The 23,370-nt window shown below is 37.2% G+C and overlaps 1 protein-coding gene across 7 annotated transcripts in view; it reads left to right on the plus strand.

The window, feature by feature from the left end:
* Nucleotides 1–23,370, plus strand: part of GLIS3 (GLIS family zinc finger 3) — a 155,800-nt gene that overhangs the window by 31,112 nt on the left and 101,318 nt on the right. For 6 of the 7 annotated variants that reach the window (XR_013179898.1, XR_013179897.1, XR_013179899.1 and 3 more), the window contains exons 2-3: nucleotides 5,258–5,465; nucleotides 9,909–11,025. Coding sequence is in view for 4 of the 7 variants with exons in the window: in XM_077171513.1 (XP_077027628.1) it covers nucleotides 5,335–5,465; nucleotides 9,909–11,025 (1,248 nt within the window). In the remaining 3 variants the exon portion in view is untranslated. The remainder of the gene's footprint in view (nucleotides 1–5,257; nucleotides 5,466–9,908; nucleotides 11,026–23,370) is intronic. The other variant, XM_077171515.1, reaches the window with a different exon arrangement.

Consider the following 23,370-nt stretch of genomic DNA (forward strand, 5'->3'; position numbering starts at 1 on the left):
TTGTTTTTAAAGATAATAAATGCTAAGAATCACTGTTTCACTAGTATGTAGTGGCTGTGTGGTGTATTGTAGTTGAGAAACTACAATATTTTGTAAGACTTGCAACACAAATGATAATTCAGCAACTTTTTGAGTCATAGTTTAATAATTTACTTGTACTCTGAAAAACTCCAGCTTACATGCTATTTAAAAAAAGCTCATACCTAATAAACTTGTGACTGAGCTTTTTTCTAGTTCATCTAGAAACTTCAAGGTCTTCCAAAAAGATCTGGACTCCGAGTATGATGCTACTTTGATGGAGCCCAGATTTCCAAATCAGTAAAGATTTTATTTGATCATATGATCAAAGAGGCAAATGACAATATTCCCTCTAGCCTGCCTTTTAAAAATATATTTGCTCCCCTTTGAAGCTTCAGTTTAGCACACTTAAAGAAGGTTCGCAGGGGTCTGATATCCATTGCCCTGCAGCTGGTGTCTCTGTCTACACAGTTGTTGTGCAACAGAGTTTCCTAGGTGGCTGTAGAAACAATAGAAAAGTGGCCGTTTAGTTTAAGGGCAAAGGGACAAGTGCTAGCTCTCTAGCAGTCATTAATAACTGAAATTGCTGCAGGGGAAGCCTGAAAACTTTGGCACGCTCAAGGTGAGAGGGACTAAGATATTACCATTGGGAAGCAAGTCTTCTATGTAAACATTTGAGTTTTTTGAGTTACCAGCCACTGTGAAGCCCCCCCTGCTTCCCCCCCCCCTCTCCAAATAGGGTGTCAATGACCGGGCAGATACGGTGACAGACAGTAAAGGTGTAGGGGCTGCAACATCCAGAGGATTAAATGTGTTGTGAAAAAAGGCCAAACGTGTTTTCAAACAGCCGTGGTGAGTTTAATCTATGTGAAGAATACATTCACACAATCTACCTTATTCCTATGGTCTCTGTCCTCTACCGTATTTATGGTCTTACAACATGCTGTTTTGCTTGTGCCCTTTTCCCCCCATTTTGGTGAATAGAGAGTCCACAGAAACAAGACTGGAAACCCAATACAAGGGAAACATTAAAACCAACCACTTCTAAAGCTCTTAACGCATACATTTTCTGTGTATGTGTACACAGAAAATCCCCTAGGGAAAGTCACTTTTGCTCTCTTATTATAATGCTTTTATTTCTAGCTGTTACTCTAACAGTAATGAGAGAGGTTTTCAGATCAAAGCTACTTTAGTAGCTTTGTTTCATGATGATTAGTACAGTAACTATAGAATTTATTAATCAAAGAGATGTTTGAATTTGATCTGGTGTTATATATTTGATATGTATGTAGTGTGTTTCAGAACACCTGACAATTAAAACTGGTTTTGCTTTTGTATGTTTTTGTTGACCATGATTTATATATGGAAAGCATAGTTTACAATTTCAAAGGTTTGGTGAAGTAGCTTTTTTTTTTTAAACTGAGATACTTGGACGAATGAACAAATGACTGCTCTTTACATAAAGAAATAGGCAAAGAAATTGGTTGATTTCAGTCAATATCTGATAAAAGAAAATGGTTTTTAAGTGAAACTGATTTCATATCGGATTCTTTCTCCAAAAAGTAAGGGAATTACATAAATTAAGAAAATCTCATCTAAAATTCTGTGTATCTAAAGCAGTTGTATTTTTCTGCATTCTTTGAGTGTTCTTCAGAAGATTACAGTGAAATAATTTTGCATTTCAAGGTTGAGTGAAGCTTAGCTGTTAACCAACTATAGAGAATAAACAGGGAAAACAGGCAGCCCAATGAATGAGGAAGTGAATGGATTAAAATATTTCCATATTTTTTTTTACTGTTTCTACTTGTTAAGTATTACTGTTATATGTTGATAAGGAGCAGTTTTGATTTATGTGTTATTATGTTTATTTAGAATAAAGCACCTGCTCTGGTTAACTGTAACTCTTACAATGAGCTACTGCAGGACTGATTCCACCTCCTTAGTTCCTGTTGGCTTTATTGGACTGTCTCCTGATCTATATCCTAGTATAAAGGAAAAGAAACTACTTCTTTGGCTTATTTAAAATATTGGCTTACATATTTTTCTTAGAATTTACAGTCATTTAAACCTACTGGCATTCTCCTGAGAGTTTCCTGTTTATCTCAGCTGGTGTGGATTCAAGGCATCGAGGAATTTCTAGTTGTCCTTACACTATCCAGACATTTCCAGGCTTCAGAACAATGATACAGGGAACCTGGACTGGCACTCTGGGTATGTGATACCATATGCTGATGCTGGAGATAGCATTCTGACATTTATGCAGAGCTTTTGAGCACACGTTCTGACAGCTTGCCTTTCAGCAGCAGGCTCATGACAGGCCAGGTCCATGTTGGAACTAGCCTGTTTAACTTTATCCTACATCAGATGTGGTCTGTACTTTCGTAGTGGGCTTGAAGCTGGCATAAGCTTCCACTCTTGTGCTCAGACTTAGTTCAACATTGCTGCTGCCTGATTCAGATCAAATTGATATTGTTCAGTGACCTGCAGGGCATGGGCAAGCTATTAATGATGGTCTTTTGACACATTTATGCCTATATGAAGCAGCTGATGAAATGTTATGACTTTGCTTTTCACAGCAGCAAACTTTTACTTTGCAGTCTCTTTCAGTGGTGGGAACTGATGATTTATTCTTCCATGATAATCTTCCCTGCCTTTTTTCAGTGGAAGAATTGTAATTTTTTTGTTATAACAGCAAATGCTTGTCAATGGTAAAAAGAAGAAAATCTTTTGCTTCTGTTTTTGCATAAGAGAAAAGTCCAAACAAATGTTCCTGAGGACTAGAGTCTTGCATAACTTTTGTTTATCATTCCAGTAATACAATCTCCTCAAAGTACTTAATTTCTTATGTTTTCCGTTCAATGGCTAGCAACCAGGCCATTTTTTCTCATCATCCTTACCATAACACAGGAAATTTTCTTACCTGCTGTTGGCATCCCTGAGGTACTGTTTATACACAGATAATAATAGCAGACCCTGTTATTGAAAGGGAAACCAGGATGCATTAAGGATGCAGCTTTCTGTATTTTACAGCACTGGTTTGGCACTACTCCCTTTTCTGGTTTTTCTGCTGGGATTTGTTTTTTTTTCCCCAACATGTAAGCTTCAAGCAACTCAGATTTAGTAATGAGTAAACAGTAATTTCACTGTATCATTGCAGATTGTTATTTGAGATGACATATGGCCTTTCCCTAATGGAAATCTGACAAATACACAGTCCTTGATTTGCTGATATGATAAAGCGGATATTATTGTTACTACTGAAATTTGTTTAAAGTGGCCTTTAAGTAAAGGGTGTTAATGGCATCATCCAGGAAAAGATCAGTATATATTTGGTACATTTTCTCAATGCTAATTAGTAGGTTGATGTATTATTAAGTATTCCATACATGCATATATACATACACACACACACACACACACACACGCACATATATATATATATATATATATATATATATATGTATATATGCATGTATATATGTATGTACATACACTCTCCAAGCATTACAACTGTGTTTCAGTGTCAAACCCAGTTGGGTTTCCTCCATTGTTATAGTACACTTTTATATAATTTGGTGCAGAATATCTTTGATTCTACATACTAAAGGCACTTTTCTAAAAAATACCTAACTGAACATTTATGGTACACACATACATATAGGTATATTAAGTTGTATTATGTATTTTTTATAGTGTGAATGGAGCTTGTAAATTTATTTCACCCCATCCAGGGTTTTGCTAAGAGGAGTAGTATTCATGTTATTATCAGATGCAATTTAAATTTTTTGCCTAATGTTTGCTACTGGTTCCAGTTTAACTCTCTGTAACATTATAAAATCAACTGCTGAGAAGCACATTGATTCAGGTTTATTGAGTTCAAAATATGTACTTTCTTGCTTCACAGGAAAGAAATTGAAATACCTTCTCTTTTTCTTTTTATTTAATTGAACATCTGTAGTGGGAACAGACTGTAATCCTACAAGAGCTTAAATGCTTTGTTGTGGTGTCCACAGTGGGGATCAGTGTGGGGATCATTCTGAGTGCAGAATCAGGAATTCTCTTAACATGTTTGTCCTTGAAAGTATTTGATCTGGAGGGAATTGAAGGATTTGGATTTTCTTCCTTTGACGGGGGGAGCCATTAATGCCTTAATGTACATCTCTTTGCAGTCCGCAACCCATCTGAAGAACCTGGAGAAAAAGTTGTGTGAGTTGTATGCCCGCTTCAAAAGTAGATTTAATTTAGGAAAATGGTTTACATAGAAATACTTTTCACTGTTTGTCCTGATGTTGCTGTCCTGCTTTGTGGAGTATTCTGAACAGGGAAGCAGCTAGAAATGTGAATTGTCTAATTATTAATTTTCAGCTGTGATGAGAATTTGCTAATGTCCAAAAACTTCCATATTATGACATGCATTTTAACTTTCTAATCTCAATGTGTTTTAATGGAGGCAATTTTGTAAACTACCATCTGTGATCTAAATCACAACAGAAAGTACACTGGGCATTTTGAAGGTATGTCCCGGTGGCCAGCTACCTTTTGTGCTACTCAGGTTGAGTCATGGCAGCAGTTAATAAAAGCAGACTGTGGCCTTTAAAGAAAGTCCAGAATGCTTCTCAGTTTGATTCAGATGAGATTCCTCTACCTAGACCTCTGAGGAATGCTGGGTCCAGCTTGAAGAATGCTGGGTTCCAGCTGTAACTCTCTCCTGCTAGTGAAACTACTCAGCCAGCACTGCAGTCTGCATGCATATCAGAGTCTCCTTGCTTTATGCATGGGTAGTGGTAGGAATGATGGAAGAGCTTGCTATGGATTGCAGCTGCAGGGTTTGGTAGGACTCAGGGCACGGTGCTCTTCTAGCAACCTCCTTGGGTTCTCCCTTCCTGTCTTCTTCATAGAGAGCTGTCCTTCAGCTGAGGGCTTTTTACCTGGGGTGCTTATTCTGATGTTTTTCCATCATGCCTGGTCTTGTACTTCAGCACATGTTTTACACATGCATAATCTATCAATTCCCCTGTAGAATATTGCTATTTATGTTTTGAGAAGTTCGCAAAATTCTTGTGTGGGTCCCCTGTTTTGTCCTCATCCGAAGATTCCCATTACTTTCTGGAGTTTGCAAAGTGATGTGATAAAAATGAGGGAGTTAGATGACAAGAGTTCATGCAATGCTACAATGCGAGTTCTGTGCCTCATCATGGATTCATGAGAGAGAAATACTAACCTGCTTTGTTTATTTTAGGAAGTTTTGGTTATGGACACAAGGGCAAATCCATTGGAAAAGGCAGTGGCAACAATGCAATAGTCACCAGCAATCCCATGACAGTTCAACAACTGAGACCTCTTTCACCTTCAGCGAATCAGCTTTCAACAGCATGCAGCCAGATCAGCCCTAGCTTACACAGGTCTATGGATGCTTCCAGCCTGAGTGCCTCTCCATCAGATACAAGGTCCTCAATTACCTTTTTATATTTAATACTTTAAAAGGAGGGGGTTTTAATTCTGCTGTGATTGCAATGCAACATTTCTGGTTATTAAAATCAGAAAATCATTCTCTGTTATGCCATGGGAAATTGAATTCCATGCAATTTAATTCAGATCAACTATAATCATGCTTCATGTTTGGATCATTCAAATAATGGGTGAAATTTGGCCACACAAAATCTGTGTATGATAGGATTTTTTTATTAAATAAAGGCTGTTTTATAGTCACAAGCTAGATTTTTGTACTTGGTATAGGAAGTGTTATGGAGGATGGAAGCAAAAATAGTCCACACGTTACATCTCCATAGTGCTAAGTGTGCTGTGTTAATGTCTTTCAAATAACATCAAGGACAGACAAAAAAACCATAAATGCTCTGCACATGTTCCTCTCTCCTCATTAAATGCACTTGCTTTCAAATGGCTTGTTTACCATCTGATAATTAATCAGAACAAGTGTCCTTGAAAATTTGTTTTCCTAGTTCTGTTATGTAGGTAAAGAAAACAATGACCACTTCCTGTAAATGTTGCCTTTTTATATCACTACCCCACAGATAAACATTTATTAATTAATTTTAAATGCTTAAATAAGTTAGAGATTATGAGTTTGAGTTTTGTCAGCAAACATTAATTAGAGGAAAACAGGTTTTTGAGAACCACCCTATAAGTACATTGGGCACATACCTGGATGTTAGAAATACAGTGAGAAAATATTCCAGTGTATTATTTTGGAATCTACATTCCCCATTGCCTATTGAGTTGAAATGTAGTTTTTATTTACAAAAGACCATAAGAGTCTTTATTCTCAAAGCAGTTTAATTTACTGTGTTGCTTTATTACAAGCCAAGAGACATTCCTGAAATAATTGAAATTGGCACTTTGCAAATGGAATAAAACCTCCCTTTACTCTTAAGATAATTTTTAACATTTCTGTCACTTTAGTTGTGAAGACTGAGCCCCCTGGGAAAATTTAAAAAATTAATTATGCTTCCTATGTAGACATGTCAGCAAAAACCATTCAGTGCTAAGATGATGACAAATGACAAATCCAAATAGAGATGCCTTTCAGATCAAATAAAACTGATGCTAGAAAAATATAATTACATACATCCAATTGTTACATACTTAAGTTTTAGGTGTGCCTATGTGGTTCCAAACACTGAATGTGTGGTTGGATGTATCATGTCAGTACTGAGTTATACAGTTTTGATTTTATTTCAAATAAACATTTACTAAGGGCAAACTCAAGTTGAAACTCTGTCAGAATCAAGGCTGTGGTGTCCCTAGAGTACCTTTTAATGATTTATCAATGAAGGTGTTATAAAATAAGTTTATCATACAAAGAATGTCAATTTCAGCAGTTTTTACCTCAATTTGTTTGATAGGGCAAAGCAAGTTTAAAGCCAGATTCTAACTCACACTGTCAAAACAGTGTGGCATTTTTTTTCTTTGTTTGTGTTTTTTGGGGAGGTTGGTTATTTGTTGTACAGTTTTGAGCTTTTTTGGGTTGTTTTGATTAAATTTCTTGAACTATGAACTGCTTTTGCCTAAGTGAAGTTGGCTGGTTCTTCCTGGGCAGAGTGCTTTCTCTAGATTTTATCTCTCAGGCACTATGAACTGTGTTCTGGCAGCTCAACCCAAACCAGATTATTTGTTGAATTTACCAAAGCTGAAGTGAATTTTCTTGATTTTTACTGATGGAAGAAAGAAATCAGTTGGCAAAAAGAGAGTTTTGCTACACATAGCATCAGATTCTGGTGTACAGACCATGGGGGATAAAACCTTCCCCATATTTTTTGAGTTTCTGCAGACCTGTTTTGGAGTATTCAGTTGTGTTGCATCAAACCAGATGTGTATGATAGGACTTTTTTATTAAATAAAAGCTGTTATATAGTCACAAACTAGATTTTTGTACTCAGTATAGGAAGTGTTATGGAGGATGAAAGCAAAAATAGTCCACATGTTACATCCATGCCATTTGCTTTGATGCAAGTCAGAAAAAGACCTGGGAAAGAGCAAAGTGTTCTTGGCTAGTAAATAGAAGACCATAAAAAGAGAGAAAAACATAGTTTTCCCTCTTCCATCTTTATGTTTAGGATTCTGGATTATACTCTGATATTGTGGCCTCTGTACACAAAGGGAGAATACAATGTAATTGAAAAGTAATCTCTTGTAAATGTTAATGAAAGATCTGGTCCAAATTCAAGCCGGTTTGGTTTACAATAAGCAGATGCACCAATTAGTACCATCGGAGATTCTGGCACCCTGATAGATCTGGTCACCTCACATTAGGTGTATTTATCTTCCTCCTATTAGAAAACTACTCAGTCACAGTGTTGGCTGAATTTTAAATAAATCTTCATTTTTTAGGGAGCCAGAATTTTTAGTATTTTCTGAATTTAGATGCTGAAGTGCTGCAGCTTCTTCAGATTAGCTGGCTCTTACTTATTGTATACTTGAAATTCTGGGCCAGCTTTTTATTTTTGTCCTATTATGATGAGACTTTTAAAAACCAGTTTTTCTTCAGATTCACCAATGGATATGCCCCTTTGTGTTAGGCATTAATAGCTTTTTGTATGACACTGGCCATACTATATATCTGCTTAAAACTCTTGTCAGTATAAAAATAGACTTTTATTAATGCACAATTTCTTTTTCTTTATTTATAGAAGAGAAAATAAAAATTTAAAGAAAAATAAAAATTTAAAGAACACCCCTACCCTCTCCTTGTATTTTCTAGGTGTGAATGGTAGCATGGAGAAATCAAACCTTACTTACTTGTCTTGCTGTGTTGAAAACTGTGGATCTGTATTTGGGGTCACAACATACTAGCATGATTTAATCGCCCTATAATGGACTGTCCTTTAACAAAGCCTGTTGACAACAGCCCAAACCAACTTTTTCACAAACAGTCATCCCTTTAGATCTAAGTGGCACACAAGGCTGGCCTGATAGAGCAGTCTCATTTTTCTCATTTCTCCCAATGCAAATTGTAGTCAGCATGCTAATTGTGCTTTCTGTCTGTAGTCTGTTTTGCAAGTGCCGTTTAAACCCTCATGGAGTCACGTAAGGTCCATGACAGTACCCTGCCCTGACATTGAATCAGAACAGGACGTTTCTTATTCTGACACAGCAGATCAACCATGCATTACAGAGCAAGTATCTTGCGCAAAGGGGCGTTTAAATGTCTCTCCCATTGGTCACCACAGCAAGGCTTGCTGCTCTTTTAAGCTACATTTTCCCTGTTTGTGAGCTATCTTACAGCACCTGCAAACTACTTCTTCTCTCTCACAGGCTGCGCCAAGCTTCCCCTCCAGTGTCCTTGATCTGTCATTGAAATTTTGTGCTTCTTCAAAACTGTGTCGTTAAAATAATAAACCAAATAATTAATTCTCAAAACATAAGATGTAGAGGCTTCTGGGAGATTGTCAGGTTTATCTAGATACATAACCAGTTCTTTCTATTGTAAGAGCTCCTTAAAAATAGAAATTTATATACTGATAGCACCACTAGCTGGTAGGAAATCCAAATCTGCCTGGGTGTGAACTGGAAACAAAGAAATAAATCCCGTTAACCTTCAGCCAGCATTTACAGCTATGACTCAGGGCCCTTGATGCCCCTTTTATTTCCTTTTTATCCCTTTCTGAAGAAAACAATACTTTTAAGAGCCTGTATATTGAGGGTTTTCAAGCTAATCAAAGAATATTTGCAGGAATAGTGAAGTTCCATAATATCTCTCTGAAAAATGCTTGATAACAGCAAGATTACACTTTTGTGAAAAATTTTGATTGCTGACTTGGAGGCAGATACCTCTTTAAATCAAATCTAGAAAACCTCTTCAACCAGTTCTCCTGCATTACTCATTTATTTTGTTTGTTTTGTAAAGTTAGATAATGTGTGTATTTGTAAACTTGATATATAAAACTTCTGTATGGAAGTATTTGTATGTATTACAATTGACAAAGTCATTGTAATACAGGTTGAATATCCATTCTCTTTGGATTAGCTTTCTTTCTGTTTTTTTCAAGCAAAAATAATAGATGACTTAAATCATTATGGGTTTCATAGACGGCAGGAAAATAATGCTTTGGCTTCAGAAGTCCACATCTATTTACACCACAACTGATGAAAAGACATGCAATAATTTCTGCAGTGGTGAATCAAGAATCTTTACAGTAACTTTCTTTAAAAATCTTGAAGTTTTAAAGTTGGCTTCCTAAGTGACCTTTTTACATGTATATTGCCTTTGTATAACTACTGGTACATTGACAGAGTGTGCTAAACTTGAGCACCTAGTATTAGGGAGAGCTTTTCTCACATGAAGCCTTTCCTTAATTTTAAGCATGCGTGTGAAGGTAAAAGATCTACTTCTGAATTGTCTAACTGCTTACTTTATTTTACCTTTATTTCAGGTCACTTTTGTCATGTGAGACTCTGGCCTCTACAACATTAAGCTTGTCAGAACGTCACTCCCCTCTGAGTGTTGAACAAGAGTGGTCACATAGGTACAGGACACTTTCTTCTGTTCCTCCTGACCATGGTTTACAAAATGGCAGTGAGCTGGGGGACTTAATAAATTTTTTGCCTGAAGCATCTACATCCAGTGACTCATTACCATCCTACTTATATGGCATGGAAAATAAGAATTCTCCTTACTCTAGTCCTTGCCAGTCCTCAGTCTGGTGTCAATCAGCCCGCTCCAAAAAGAGAGCACTCTCGGTATCTCCTCTGTCTGACGGCATTGGGATTGAGTTCAATACAATCATTCGTACGTCCCCAACTTCTCTGGTGGCCTACATCAACAGCTCCAGGGCATCGCCAGGAAACGTCTCCCCACAGCCTGAGGTCTATGGACATTTTTTGGGAGTGAGAGGAAGGTGTATACCACAAAACTGCTCTGTTTCAACAGCCCAGAAAGGCTTCCACATGGCGAGTGGCACTGTCACTTTTCCAGGATATGTTGAGAACGGGAGAGGTGAGTACCAGCGGATGCAGCAGCTGGAGCAAGCCAGCTTGCAGATGGTTGCCACAAATAACATGGTGATCCAGCAGGGTGTGCTGCCCATGGACAGCCAAGCAATGGGCGTCCTGAGAAACGAAGAGCTGGGTGACTTCTCGGGCCCTATCGCTGACATGCCTCTTTCAGCCCTGGTGCTGCCACCGCCTCCTCCTCAAGGGCCGCCCCCGCCGTACCATGCTCACCAGCGCCGGCACCTGCACAGCCTCCCCAGCCACGTCCCCGCGCTGCAGGCACTGTCTCCTGCCCCGGGCACCCCGCTGGAAGAAGATGGAGAGCTGGAGGATTTCAATGGCAAGCATGGCTGTTGCTGGGTTGACTGTGGGAAGCTGTATGACCATCAGGAGGAGCTTGTGAAGCACATAGAGAAGATCCACATAGACCAGAGGAAGGGAGAAGACTTTACCTGCTTCTGGGCAGGGTGCCCTCGAAGGTTCAAGCCATTTAATGCCCGTTACAAACTGCTGATTCACATGAGAGTCCACTCAGGAGAGAAGCCGAACAAATGCACAGTGAGTCTGAGTTCTGTCTTAACAATGAAAGGCTCTCTATTACTTAAGAAAATAGAGTGAAGTTGTAATTTTGCCTTTGCTTCTCCCATTTAATGGTGCACTTCTTGAACTAGTCTGTGAGAATGAAATGACTAGTCTGTTCCATCTTCCCACCTAAACAGAAAGGAAAGGTGTTTTTTAATTTGGTACATAACAACAGATAGGATTAGATGAAAAAACAAAATGTGTTTTCTACATTTATAAACTTTTATTGTAGACTGCAACAAGTAACACGGTAAACCTTCATAATGCAAAACTGAGGCACAGTCAGTACTTAAGTATTTGCATGAAGGATGCATGCAGGAAAAGTGCTGCAGAATAAATGTCACAATTTATCCTGAGAGATTCTTGCATCATGTGACACCTTTTTGACTTTAGGAATTTTCAAGACCTTGCATAATGTTACCACAAGAAACTGAGAAGAGTTGAGCATTTTTTTAAGGCAGTTGTTTGTTCTACTACGAAAAACCAAATCCACATACCTGTTTCTATTAGTACATTAGGAATAAATCCCATAATAATTTTTGTTTTCACAGATTCTAGCAGTAAGCATTCAACCCCTGATGTTGTATTTTTCTAGCAAGAAAGATTTCTTAGGGTCACTGCAAATCAGTCTAACACATAGGTAGTCACATGGGTTAATAATCTGGCTGTAATCAGTTTGTGCTTGGTCTCTAGTGCACCACCTATAATCTCTGTAATACAGATTCTTGAATTGCCTTACATATAGTCTGTATTTTGGATGACCATGAGCTTAACCTTACTAAGTGCTTATTTAGTGTTGTCAGACAGCAACCTCAGTTTTGAGTCTGCAGCATAAATTATGATGAATATATAATTCGTTGGAATAACCACTGATTAAAAAACATGTTTACATGTGGTGAAATTTAAATGAATGCTTGGAGTCTATATCAGTGTATGTGTTGTTGAATAATTTTTCAGCATAATGTAGATGTTTGCTTGTAAAGTTAAGAGAAAAAGTTTGTTTCTTTTATTTTTTCAAAGGGCTAGTGTTCTGCAGGATAGAGTGGATATCTTTCCAGATTTCCATACTGCATTTAAAGAATCTAGTGGAGATTGTGTTGTCATGCTAGAAAGGCTTTTTATCCTTCCCTTTTGTCACACCAGAGCCTTAATGCAGGCTCTCTGCCTTCTGAATATTTTTTTAAATTCCATAATATTATTTTTCTGCTCTCCGCATATATTGGATCAGGGTATACCATTAATTTCAGTTCTTCCTCAAGGATTTCTCATCACCTTTATGGGAAGAGAGAGAATGAGGAAAAAAAATTACTGTGAGTCAAGAAAGTATTTTTTCAAGGGAATATCACATGTAATTAAAGATATGAAGACAGACATCAGTGGATGAGTAAGAACAGACAACAGGATGAAGAAAGAGGGTAGGAATGATGAAAGAGCAATGAAAAAGAGTAAATCCAAGAACCCAAGGTCTTTATAATGGAAGAATTATGATGAAGGATCCTGTAATACTGGGGAAAACACTGTGTTGGTAACACACTAAACTCCCTGCTCTCCCTGTTCAGAAAGGGTGCTTACAATGACCTCCTGATTATAAAGCCTCCTTGAGGCACCCTTAGCTTTGAAGATCATTCACTGATGATAAATAATGTGTGAGTGCATAAGGTATTTCCTATGATAAAGTTTTTGAGATTACTAAGCCAAAACTAAAGTGCACACCAAGTCTTGCTGTGTCACCAAAACATAAGAGGTGTCTAGATCAATTTCTCGAAGAGTGATTGTTTTTTAAAGTGTGTTTAATATTACTGGACTGAAGCAAGCATTGCTGGATAGCTCCAAGAAGTTTGTGTATCAGAAGCAGTGCCCACATACTTACCTTTCTTTCATGCTGAGAATTGTAATTAAATGTAGAAATACTGAGGGTGATATGATAACCTTCATAACATGAGTGCAAATCTGGAACGTACGTCCCCTTTCTTGGAATAAACAAGCAGAAACAGCATTCTTTAGCACGGTTTGAATGAAACAACTTGATGCTTTATTCCTTTACCATTTCACAAATGGTGCGAATTTGGAAAAACGTATTTGGCTTTCTAATGTCCAGCAGCCATACTTTCTTGATATATTTAGAAAATTTACTTCAGACAAACATCATACCTTTCTCACCAAGAAGTGAAATTTGCAATCATATCCATGCCATGTAAGGTTTCAAGGTAAGGTTTCAAACTGAGATTTTAAGTGAGGTATTTGAGAGAACATTTTGGGCAAGATGATAATGAAGAATGACTTCCAAATTAATAAAAAAATTACACTAAAGAAATCTGAAAATTTTCACTAAACTCTACGAATTTATGCTTTTAAGTACAAAATCAAAACAATCAAATTTATAATCTTTTTTGTCCATCTAGAGTCTTTCTGTAATTTATTTTCTGGTTCTAGCTGTAGCATGCCTGTTTCTCTGAAATTACTGAAACTAATAGTCTCTATGTCCACTGTATTTCGCAATCTAGTAAGAGGAAGTCCAGTAGACCAAACAGGAAAAGGGAAGGAAAAGTGGCAAGAATACAACTATTACATTAATGAACCAGATTTACTGTAAAGAATGTAACAGAAGTAGTAAGCCATGGGGAACAGCCATCTTAATGTAATCTATCAAGATATCCTGTAATCAAAGGCAGGTGGTTGCACCTGTCATCGTACTGCCATCACACTCTAATCTTTGTGTAAGCATTGCACATGTTGATGGTTCAAGAACAACAGTTTGCAAGACACAATCTTCTCATTGAGCATAAATTGCAATGGGTCCTAGGCAATATATTTGACATATGTCATGTCAATATATTTACTTGTCAGTGTTGTTTATCTCTGTACTGCTGAGCATTGAAGGTGTACTGTATTCTGCTGTGCATCCCCAAGGACTGCTGTGATATACAGTGATCTTTACATCAGCAAGATTCATGAGGTTTCGGTAATATTTAAGGTGAAGGTTACTTCTATGTTGTATTGTAATAATAGTAGAGATAACATGAAATTAGATACCCAACTTCATAAACTGAACTTCGTAACATAGTTTTATTCTTCTGTGTTATTGTTTTGTGCCAATGAAATCACGTAGTTCAGAATAGACTTGCAGAACAGCTAGGATTTCAATACTTTATATGCTTATCCTTAAAACCAGAACCATGCTTATAGTTAAAATCAGAGTCAAGTGACCTCAGCATTTGTTTTGCCACATCTGAGTTAATATGTATTTATCTATGTAACAAAAATTTAGGGCAATTTTAAACTAAAGCTGCAAGTGATATTTTACTCTTTAGTTCCTGCTTGTTCTGGATGAGCTGTCTTCTTTGAGTCTGGAAGATAAAAGTGTTGAAGGGTAAATAATAATCAAATATCAGCACATAAAAACATGTGATAATCAGGATAATCAGATCCGAACTTAAAGAATTTGTTTGGAATTGTAAAAATGCATTGGGCTCCCTTACTGATCATTAAACATCTTGCATGTTCTATTCTAACTTACATCACCTGGGAAGCATTCTTCTTTTCAGTGACCTGGTTTAGTGACTAAAAAGATTATTCATGACATAATAATAATAATAATAATAATAATAATAATAATAATAATAATAATAATAATAATAATACGAAGAAGAAGAAGAAGAATTTAGTGTCTGCTCCTAAGCTTCTTCATATAAGCTTCTTCATATAAAGCATGTTCTAATGTGTTGTATTTATCTATTAATCTGTACATTAGCTTGTACTTTGTTGGAGTAAGTCAAAAAAGAAAAAAGATGAAGAAAAGTTCATATTGAAGTGCAAGTAGTAAGTACAACAGTAGCTGAGATATAATCTGTAACATTTGATAGCAGTTATCTCACATTGGCATTTGAGGCTTCCACAGATTTTGTTTGAATTAGGAAAAGGCTGAATTCCCTTTAGCTGTTGAAACCTCAGAGTAGCAATTGGCAAATGCTGACCTTTGTTCTCTTTGTCTCTACCTGTGAGCTAATTTTCTACTCAGGTTCCCTTCTTTTATAGTGAACATTTTTACTTTTTAAGTTCAGCTTCAATAAGAGCTATTTAATTAGTCTTATTGTCCTGCTATGCAAACATTAAACTTAACACACTCATTCTGATGTAAGCAGCAACAGCATGATGTTAGAGATAAGTACAAAGCTCACATTTCACAGCTTTATTCAGATGCACTAAGAATGCTTCCCCTTTTGAGTCTGTTGCTTTTCACTCTTGTTGCTTTCTGTAAACTCTGAGCTATGCTACAGCCTAATGCCTTTAGTATTGATAGTACTACATGACCACATTTTTTAGTGCAGCTATTTGATGTCATATAAACCAATAAAATTGCTAGTATTCCTGTCAGATTTGAAGCAACATCCATTTAACATTTGCTAAATACCTGAAATTATCCCACAACACGTCTGCAAAGAATGTAAAAGAGAATGTATGTGAAAAAAAGAATATTAAGCTTAAAATACTTTTTTAATGCTTTTTTTTATGAGACACAAGCATGGATGGATGTGTGTATGTGTGCTGTTTGAAGAACATGTCCTTGGAAAATGTGGAAATTTTGATTAAAACCAGAAATGCATTGTGTAAAAATTTTTCTATCTTTAGGCCTTAGCATTGTGTCTTCATACGGTATCTTGTATATGGCATGTGCAAATATTTTGATTACAGTATATGCCATGTTTCTTGATAAGACCATATCACATCCTATATTGCACTGAACTCTTGATAAAATGAAACTATAAAAAAATTTGAATTCGTTTTTCCTTATATGCTTGCAGAAGACCTTTTCACTATGCTAAAGTAGCATTTGAGCACTTTGTCTTAAACAATGTCACAAGAATGGTAATTCAATTGCTGAGTCAATTTGCTGAAAATTAGAAAGAGCTAAATTTACATTTGCCTGTTGCTGATTCTTTCCCTAACTCAGTAAACAAACTGAAACAGAAATAGCACAGAAAAAGCAGAGACGTATGATTAATTAGACTATATCATGGTTATGGATACAGAAAGTTGGGCTTTAGCTGTCTGTTATAAAGCTAAGCCTCTCTCTAGCTCTCCCAAGTTTAGTATTGCACTAATAGTGCAATATTAGTGATCTTCTTCTGGTCATGGTTATGATGTGTTAGCTGTTTAAAGAAAAAGTAAATTATGAATTCTGGGTGTGCCTCTCCAAACAGCTCAAGCTCATGTGATCACATCAGATGGCAGCTAGTCCAAACTAATGAGTTTTGCTTCTCGGCACTTGTACTAATGGTCTTTCAGTATTGTCCTTTCAGTAGGAAATATATACTGTGTTCATAGTTCAAAATGTAACGATAGGTGCTTTTTCTTTGGCTGCTGAAGATGCACAACTTGCACTTGAGTCCAGTGGGGACAAGAGAGCTTCTGGTACTCAGGGTACTGAGCCTCAAGAGCAGAACATCTCTTTAAGCAATCAAAAATTGCAGAGCAAGCTCCTTTCTACATGTAAATGATGACAGTGAAAAATGGTAGCCAGAGAGCCTGTGTTTTAGGTTTCAGAATAAAATGTTTATGAAACATCTAACTACTTTTTTTTCTTCTAATTAATAATTGATTTTGATGTTAAGTATTTGAATCAGCTTTTTTTTTGCCTTTTGACTTATAGAATTGAAAAATTTAAAACAGAACTTGAATGAAATTTTCCAAACTGACATATTTTTAGTTTCATTGTAATCCAGAATATGAATGTGAAGTATCCCAAAATAAAAACGAACATTCCTGATTGCAGAAACACTTATGTTTGTATGGAAGGGTTTCTAATTTATTACCTCTCTGTTTGTGGATAGGCACAAAAACACATTTTATTTATTTTTATTTTCCTGGAGCATAATTTTAATGAAATATAATTTAGATATTTTTCATTGCTGCACCAAACTATAAATAAATGGTAAACTTAAAAAAATGAAGAACTCTTAAATTTCATATACATCAAGTAAAGAATCCTAAAACATAATTTACATCTACCAAAATTTCAGCTACAAGAAATTTGGAGGGTGTTTTGGTGTTGGTTTTTGGTTGGTTGGATTTGGGTTCACATTTTGTGTTTTCGTTTGTTTTTTAAACTTAGGTTTTAAACTAGAAAATTAGTTGAATTCAAAGCTGAGAGGGGTGGGGGGAAGGAGGCTAGCGTTACTGTTCATGGTTTGGAGCATCTTTGTGTGAAGATTGGATTACTCTCCAAGTCGTGAAATCTTTATAGATAACTTCTGCTCTTTCCTACTAATTTTCTTTTGCCTTTCCAACATCCCTGTTTGGTTGGTGACTGGACCTCTATCAGAAACAGAGTCAGTAAACTTTGAAACTTTCCATTTAGTGATAGAAAAAGCTAACAATATCTGACAGGAAAACAGAAAATGCAAGTTATGATATGGTTACAATAGCAAAAGACAGGGATCTTTCCTATAAAACATGATTCTGTTTTAAAGCAAGGAAGAGGGAAGTAGAGGGAGCTAGTTAATAGATTGTGCCATCCACTGCAATGTTACTCCTTCAGAAAGGAAATACAGCTTTACTTAAAAGTAAACACACTGTCAGCTTTATTCAGGTGATTGACACTGATTTCCTGAGGATTAGGGGTTTAATTAACGCTTCTGGTGTTCGGTGGAAAACTTCCCAGACATCTAAGTCTTATGGTATATCTGTGAACATAGGCTTTAAATACAAGAGCTGAGCATTAAGCTGCACAGAACAATGATTGGATTACTTGTATGAGCAGTTAGGAAATGGAAAAATGCCAAATAGCTTTTTCACTAAGTATGTTCAGTGCACTACATATGTTCAAGTAGGTTGAAAGCCAAACGCAAATGTATGCTAAAGCGTTTGTACATCCTGAGGCACTCTTTGACATTTTTTCATTATTCAGATTTAGTATAAGATACTGTTACTGGCTTAATGCTTGAAGGACTCAAGGGAAGGGACTGGTTCTGTTTTAATGGCTAAGTTGCAAAGCAACAGTCTTATAGACTTCAGTGAGATTTGTCCAGGCAGAATCATGCGCAATTCAGTGATTCCACTCATTTCTATGTCGTGTCTTGAACCACAGAGCCATTTAGGTGGGCCTTTAAGATCACAGAGTCCAGCTGTTTACCCAGCACTTGGGAGACCAGAACAACCCTCCTTCATTACAGCTTCCTTTTGGAAATTGTAGAGAGCAATGACTGCAGCCTCATCCCTGCCGCAGCCACGGGAGCTGACGTGTGCCGGCCAGCCGCTCCCAGAGTGGCCTGAGGAGACCACGAATTCCGCCACTCCCAGGTTCTTCGCAAGAACCCTGGGTAGCGGTGCCGTCTGCAGCGTAGGTGGTGCAGGTGAGAGCGGGACTAGGAAGTTCTGAGGCGAAGGAAGGAGAGAGCGGACACTCGTACGGGTGCCACGGCGCTTCATCGCCCCAGGCGGCACCAGTGACGGTGCCAGGGAAGGACCGTTCGGGGAGGCACCGATAAAGGGGATGGGCGTGACAGGAGGAGACACGAGGGAACCAATGAACGAAGCCCGGGGAGGAGCGAGGGACACAACTGAGCCAATAAGGATTGCATAGGGGAGGGAAAAGGCACAGGAGGCAAATCATATCTTAAGTAAGGGATAACTGACATAGAAGGTTCTCGAAACAAAGGGGGGGGTGGTTTACAATGATGGACAGGGAACCTGGGCAGCACCAGGAGGGAGGAGATAAACTTATAAGGACATAAAGGGAAGGACTAGGGGATCGGTTACCTTGACAGACAGGTCACTGGCGGGAAAACAAGGGACAAACAACTCAGGGACAAACCATTGTGAAGGAGGAACATGCAGGAAACCGAGGGTCAAACCATAATCTCAATTTATAAAAAATAACCAACTTTACAACAAAACCTGTATAAAACACACAATGCTACAAATGATGTCTCTCCTGAATCTCAAGCACAGTAATCCAAACACTGAGAAGACGAGATTCATCTTGATTCACTCTGATCCCTGAAGCAATTCTCTCTTATTGCCATTATAGTCCTAATTAGCTGAGGTGGCATTTAGCAGATGCTAAAATCTTGTTTCCTTTTACAGATACCTACTTGCAGGGTAGGTTTCCAGAGAACTTGGACTGAATAAGGATTAAGCACTGTTCTGGACACGATTGTAGTAGGATCTCCCTGTAAGTGGTTGAAACAGGCACCTTGAACAAGGATGTTACCAAATACAGCCAGTGCATTGGAGTGCTCTGTTACAGAAACATGGTTGCTGTTCATCTTAGGCTAACAGGGTTTGAATAACTGTTGAACAAACTTTTCTGAGCACGGTGCATGGAAACAGGGTGGCCTTTTTAGAGCTAGTCACTGTGAAGATTCTGTCTGTGTCAGTGTAGAGTGCTGGACTACTTAAGAAAAGCAAATTCAGAAAGGAGCTAGTGAGGATGCTGTTGTGTCTGGAACTGTAGTGGTCTGTTGTAGCATTAGAGTTTGCTACATGTTTTTATAGCCACCTGGTGATTGTTTTCTGATACCACTCAGAATGTTTATTTTTCCTGTCAATTAAGGACTGTTTCAGTTTAGGGTTGACATTTTCTTACCGTTGTTTTTCCGGATATACAGCAAATTTATTCCATGAGTATTCAGCTCTTGAGAATTAACACTCACAATTGCAGAGTTCAAGGTCACAAGTGAATCATTTTAGAGAAATGTCACTGTGGTAAGAAATTTTTTTATGTGTTGTTTCTTCATGAAATGTTGAAATGTAATCTTACTCAGCTGTCCATGAAACAGTGTGCTTGATAAATAGAGTAGTTGTAAATAATTTCCCACTATCTCTTTTTCTCTTTTTGAATGCTTTCTGTTGGTCATCAACTGGCACAAACTCAAGTCAAAATCACAGCACGCCTTTATGTTTATTCTCAGTATAATTCTATCAATATGTTAAAACAAAATTAACATTCTTTTGCTCTTTACTGTATTCTTTACTGTTAAACATTTGCAGAATTGCCTCCAAGGTTAATCAGATGTTAACATCAAGCAATACCACTTTTCTTCAAGGTCTGCTGTACTGTCAATGGATGTCTTTTCCTAATAACATTCAGATTTCTGTTTTAAGAAGTTGCAGCTATGCAAACAAGCTTATCTGGGCCAACAATAAAAAATAATTTATTTTAATTAGGAGTTATCACATAACAGAAAAAGACAAGGCTGCTTTTGTTTTATGAAAAGCCTGCTTTGCCTGCTTGCAAAAATGCATGGATTTCTTTCCAATGGCTTTACATAATTGGTATGACAAAGGTTCAGTCCTGTGATCCCTAAAGTTTCCAAATGATTCAGACATACTTGTCCAACTTTGTTTTATGTATTTGATGGTAATCTGTAAGTTGGTAGACGGCATGAACATGAGGTCTGCTTTGTTTGTTTAAAGGAGTGGGATAAGCATAAACTGAATTAGAGAATATTTATGTTGAGACTGCTGAAATTATTGAGACCACATTTTAAAAATGAGCCACTGTTGAGAAACAAGGTTGCTCAGCTCTGACTGTGTCACAAGGACTCTTGAGTTTTCAATGACTCGATAAATGTGGTCTGAATCCATTATGTAAATTAACAATGTGAGCTGCTAAGTTGTGCCGCTGATTTTATGCCTGCACCAGTGAAGCAGGTCCAGTGTCACATAAGTTGTCAAGGAGACATACAGACTGAGCAAATACTGTAGGAATCATTATAATTGATAGCCCTGTGAGCACGGTAACTGAAAATATGCAATACCTCCCCAATCAAACTCAGGCTATTAAAGTTAGTTAAATGAATCTCTGTGAAGCCTGGGTTGGGGAATGTGGCATTTCACTGAATCAGTGGAGAGTTTGGCTCCAAATTAAAAGCAAGCTGTTTGAAGGATTGTTGACCTGCTTTAATTGTGGGAAGGTTCTCAAAAGTCTATGATGCAAATTTGTGAGAGATGACATTTTCTCCAAAGGCAGATGTTTGCTGGTTCTAGTTCTGATTGTTACAGTAGCTGAAACACCACTTAATGCAATACTCATCTTGAATACTAAGTCTGAATCATCACGCATCTTGAAAAATGGTGATGGCCTCTTTGGACATTTATCTCCCATCATCCTTCAACTATCTACAGTGAAAACTTTTAGATAGTATTTGTAAGGCTTAGAAGACAGAAGAAATAAACTTATCATAAAAGGTTCTGTTTACTAACTTCAGTTCTTATACTTCTATCATCATAATAGTAGTGGAGTACCTTATTTTGTTCCTTTAGGAAAGGAGAGATGGGTCACTGAATCCATCAACATGGCTTTTGCAGCTGAATTAAGGTTAAAAAGTTAACATTGTGTTATTTTATATTGTATTTTGCTGGTGTGATAGATCCTCTGTTACCATCAGGCAAAAATGGTATCAGCAAGGAAGTGGTATGTCTGGACACTCTTTGAACCTGAGGGAGATAGAGAAGGCTAAAATGACCTGAATAAGGAGAATTGTATGATGCTTATGTGGAGGAGGACAGTGATCATCCAGCCCTTGAACACTTACATGGCTGTGATGTTCTGATACAATTTTATGTCTAAGATATTAGGAATACTTAAAGAGGAACAAAAGATAGAAATGAACTGCTTTGGTAAGGGTAAATGAGAACTTATTCCGGTGAAAATACAATCTTTATAAAGGAAGGAGAGTGAGACAAAATAGTGCTCTATTTCTATTCCCAGTTGATGAAAACGCTAGTAGGTTATCCATCTCTCTGGCATTACCTTGAGATAATGTTTCTTTCTTTAATAGTGTGTATGTGATATAACTGAGAAGCATGAAGCCTTTAGTGGCTCAGAGAATGCAAAACAAGCTTGCAGCAGGGTGAGGCAGCTGCATGTTTCAGAGGAAATGGTGGAGTCATGTCTTGGGTATGAATACAGAGAGCATGTCTAGAAGTGTAGCGATGAGGGATGTTGAATATTTTTGCAACAGACTGCTTGTGGCAGAGGCTGGAAACATGCTGTGATGTGTTCTTTTAGATAACCTGCTGCTTGAATGTGGTATTTCTCCTGCTACTTGTTTCTCCAGAGGATGAGAGGAAGGACATAGTTGAGTAGTTTGACATGTTGTCACAAGGAAGAGGAGAAAATTAGGCTACCAGGCTTTACCTCATGTGTGATGAAGACAAAACATGAATTTGAGGCATTTGTGTTTTATGCATACTTGAAATTTGCATTATTTTTCTCAATTTTTAACTCTTATAGACAAGATTCAGTCACTTTTGTACTAGTTGCAAAGATTTTCAGTCCTTGTACAATTCTGTGTAGAGGAAGCAGGCCACAACACTAATCCTGGATATGTGGTATTTGGATCTATTCTGGCATGTATCTAGCAAGCTCAGAGTTTAGGAAGAGTCAGCTCACTTCTGTCTTTTTAAGACTGATAGGTACAATGTTAGTGATCCTGACAGCCTACCTCCGTGTATGGATAAGCCATAAAAACAACATCATCTCTAAAATGGTGGAGGAAATCAAAACACAGTTATTTTGTTTTACCTCTAGAGTGACTCTAGGGAAGATACAAGCAAAATTCTGTTGATGCTTTAGAATCTGACTCATTGCTGTGCATTTGGTAAAGATGCTGTGTATTCCATCAGTTTTCATTCCTACTGAAAGACTTTTTTTTAAAAAGCAAGCATACCCAAACCCTACTTTTAAAAATCCCTTTGTGTGGAAAGAGAGGGCTGAATTAAATAGCTTGAACACTCTAATTTTTGTATGGTACTTGGGGTTCTTCGCATTAACTTACACAGTATTTTGGTTTCCTTGGCCAGTAGGTTTCCCAGAAACTGAACAGTGCAGGTGAAGTAACTTTATTTCTGAAGTTAAATGTGTTGGCAAAATGCCATTTCTCTAAATGAAATGGGGACCTAGTTTACTGACAGGTAGCCTTTTCTTTTAAAGTTGATTAAAATCTTTACAAAGAAAAATGTTTTTACTTGAGTCACAGAGAAATAATTATCCATTCTATACATTCACAGTAGTTTAAATTTTTCAAGGTCATGATCCCATAAAACATTATGTCATTGCTGTCACACTCTCCACTCCAGTCACCACTTCAAAAACAAATGTAGAGGAAGAAAATAATTTAAATGTATTATTTTATTTAAAGTTGCACAGGAAGTTGTGAAGTATTCAACCAGATTAGAAAAGGCACATATATTTTGGAAAAGCTAAAATACTAAATGGAGCACATGTGTCCCTGTTAAGGAGCAGGCACATTTATTAATTAATTCTTTATCTTCCTTTAGTATCTTCATCTAGATCTGCCTGCAGGGTAAGATAAA

Source organism: Agelaius phoeniceus, chromosome Z (genome assembly GCF_051311805.1).
Source record: "Agelaius phoeniceus isolate bAgePho1 chromosome Z, bAgePho1.hap1, whole genome shotgun sequence".
Lineage (NCBI taxonomy): Eukaryota > Metazoa > Chordata > Aves > Passeriformes > Icteridae > Agelaius > Agelaius phoeniceus.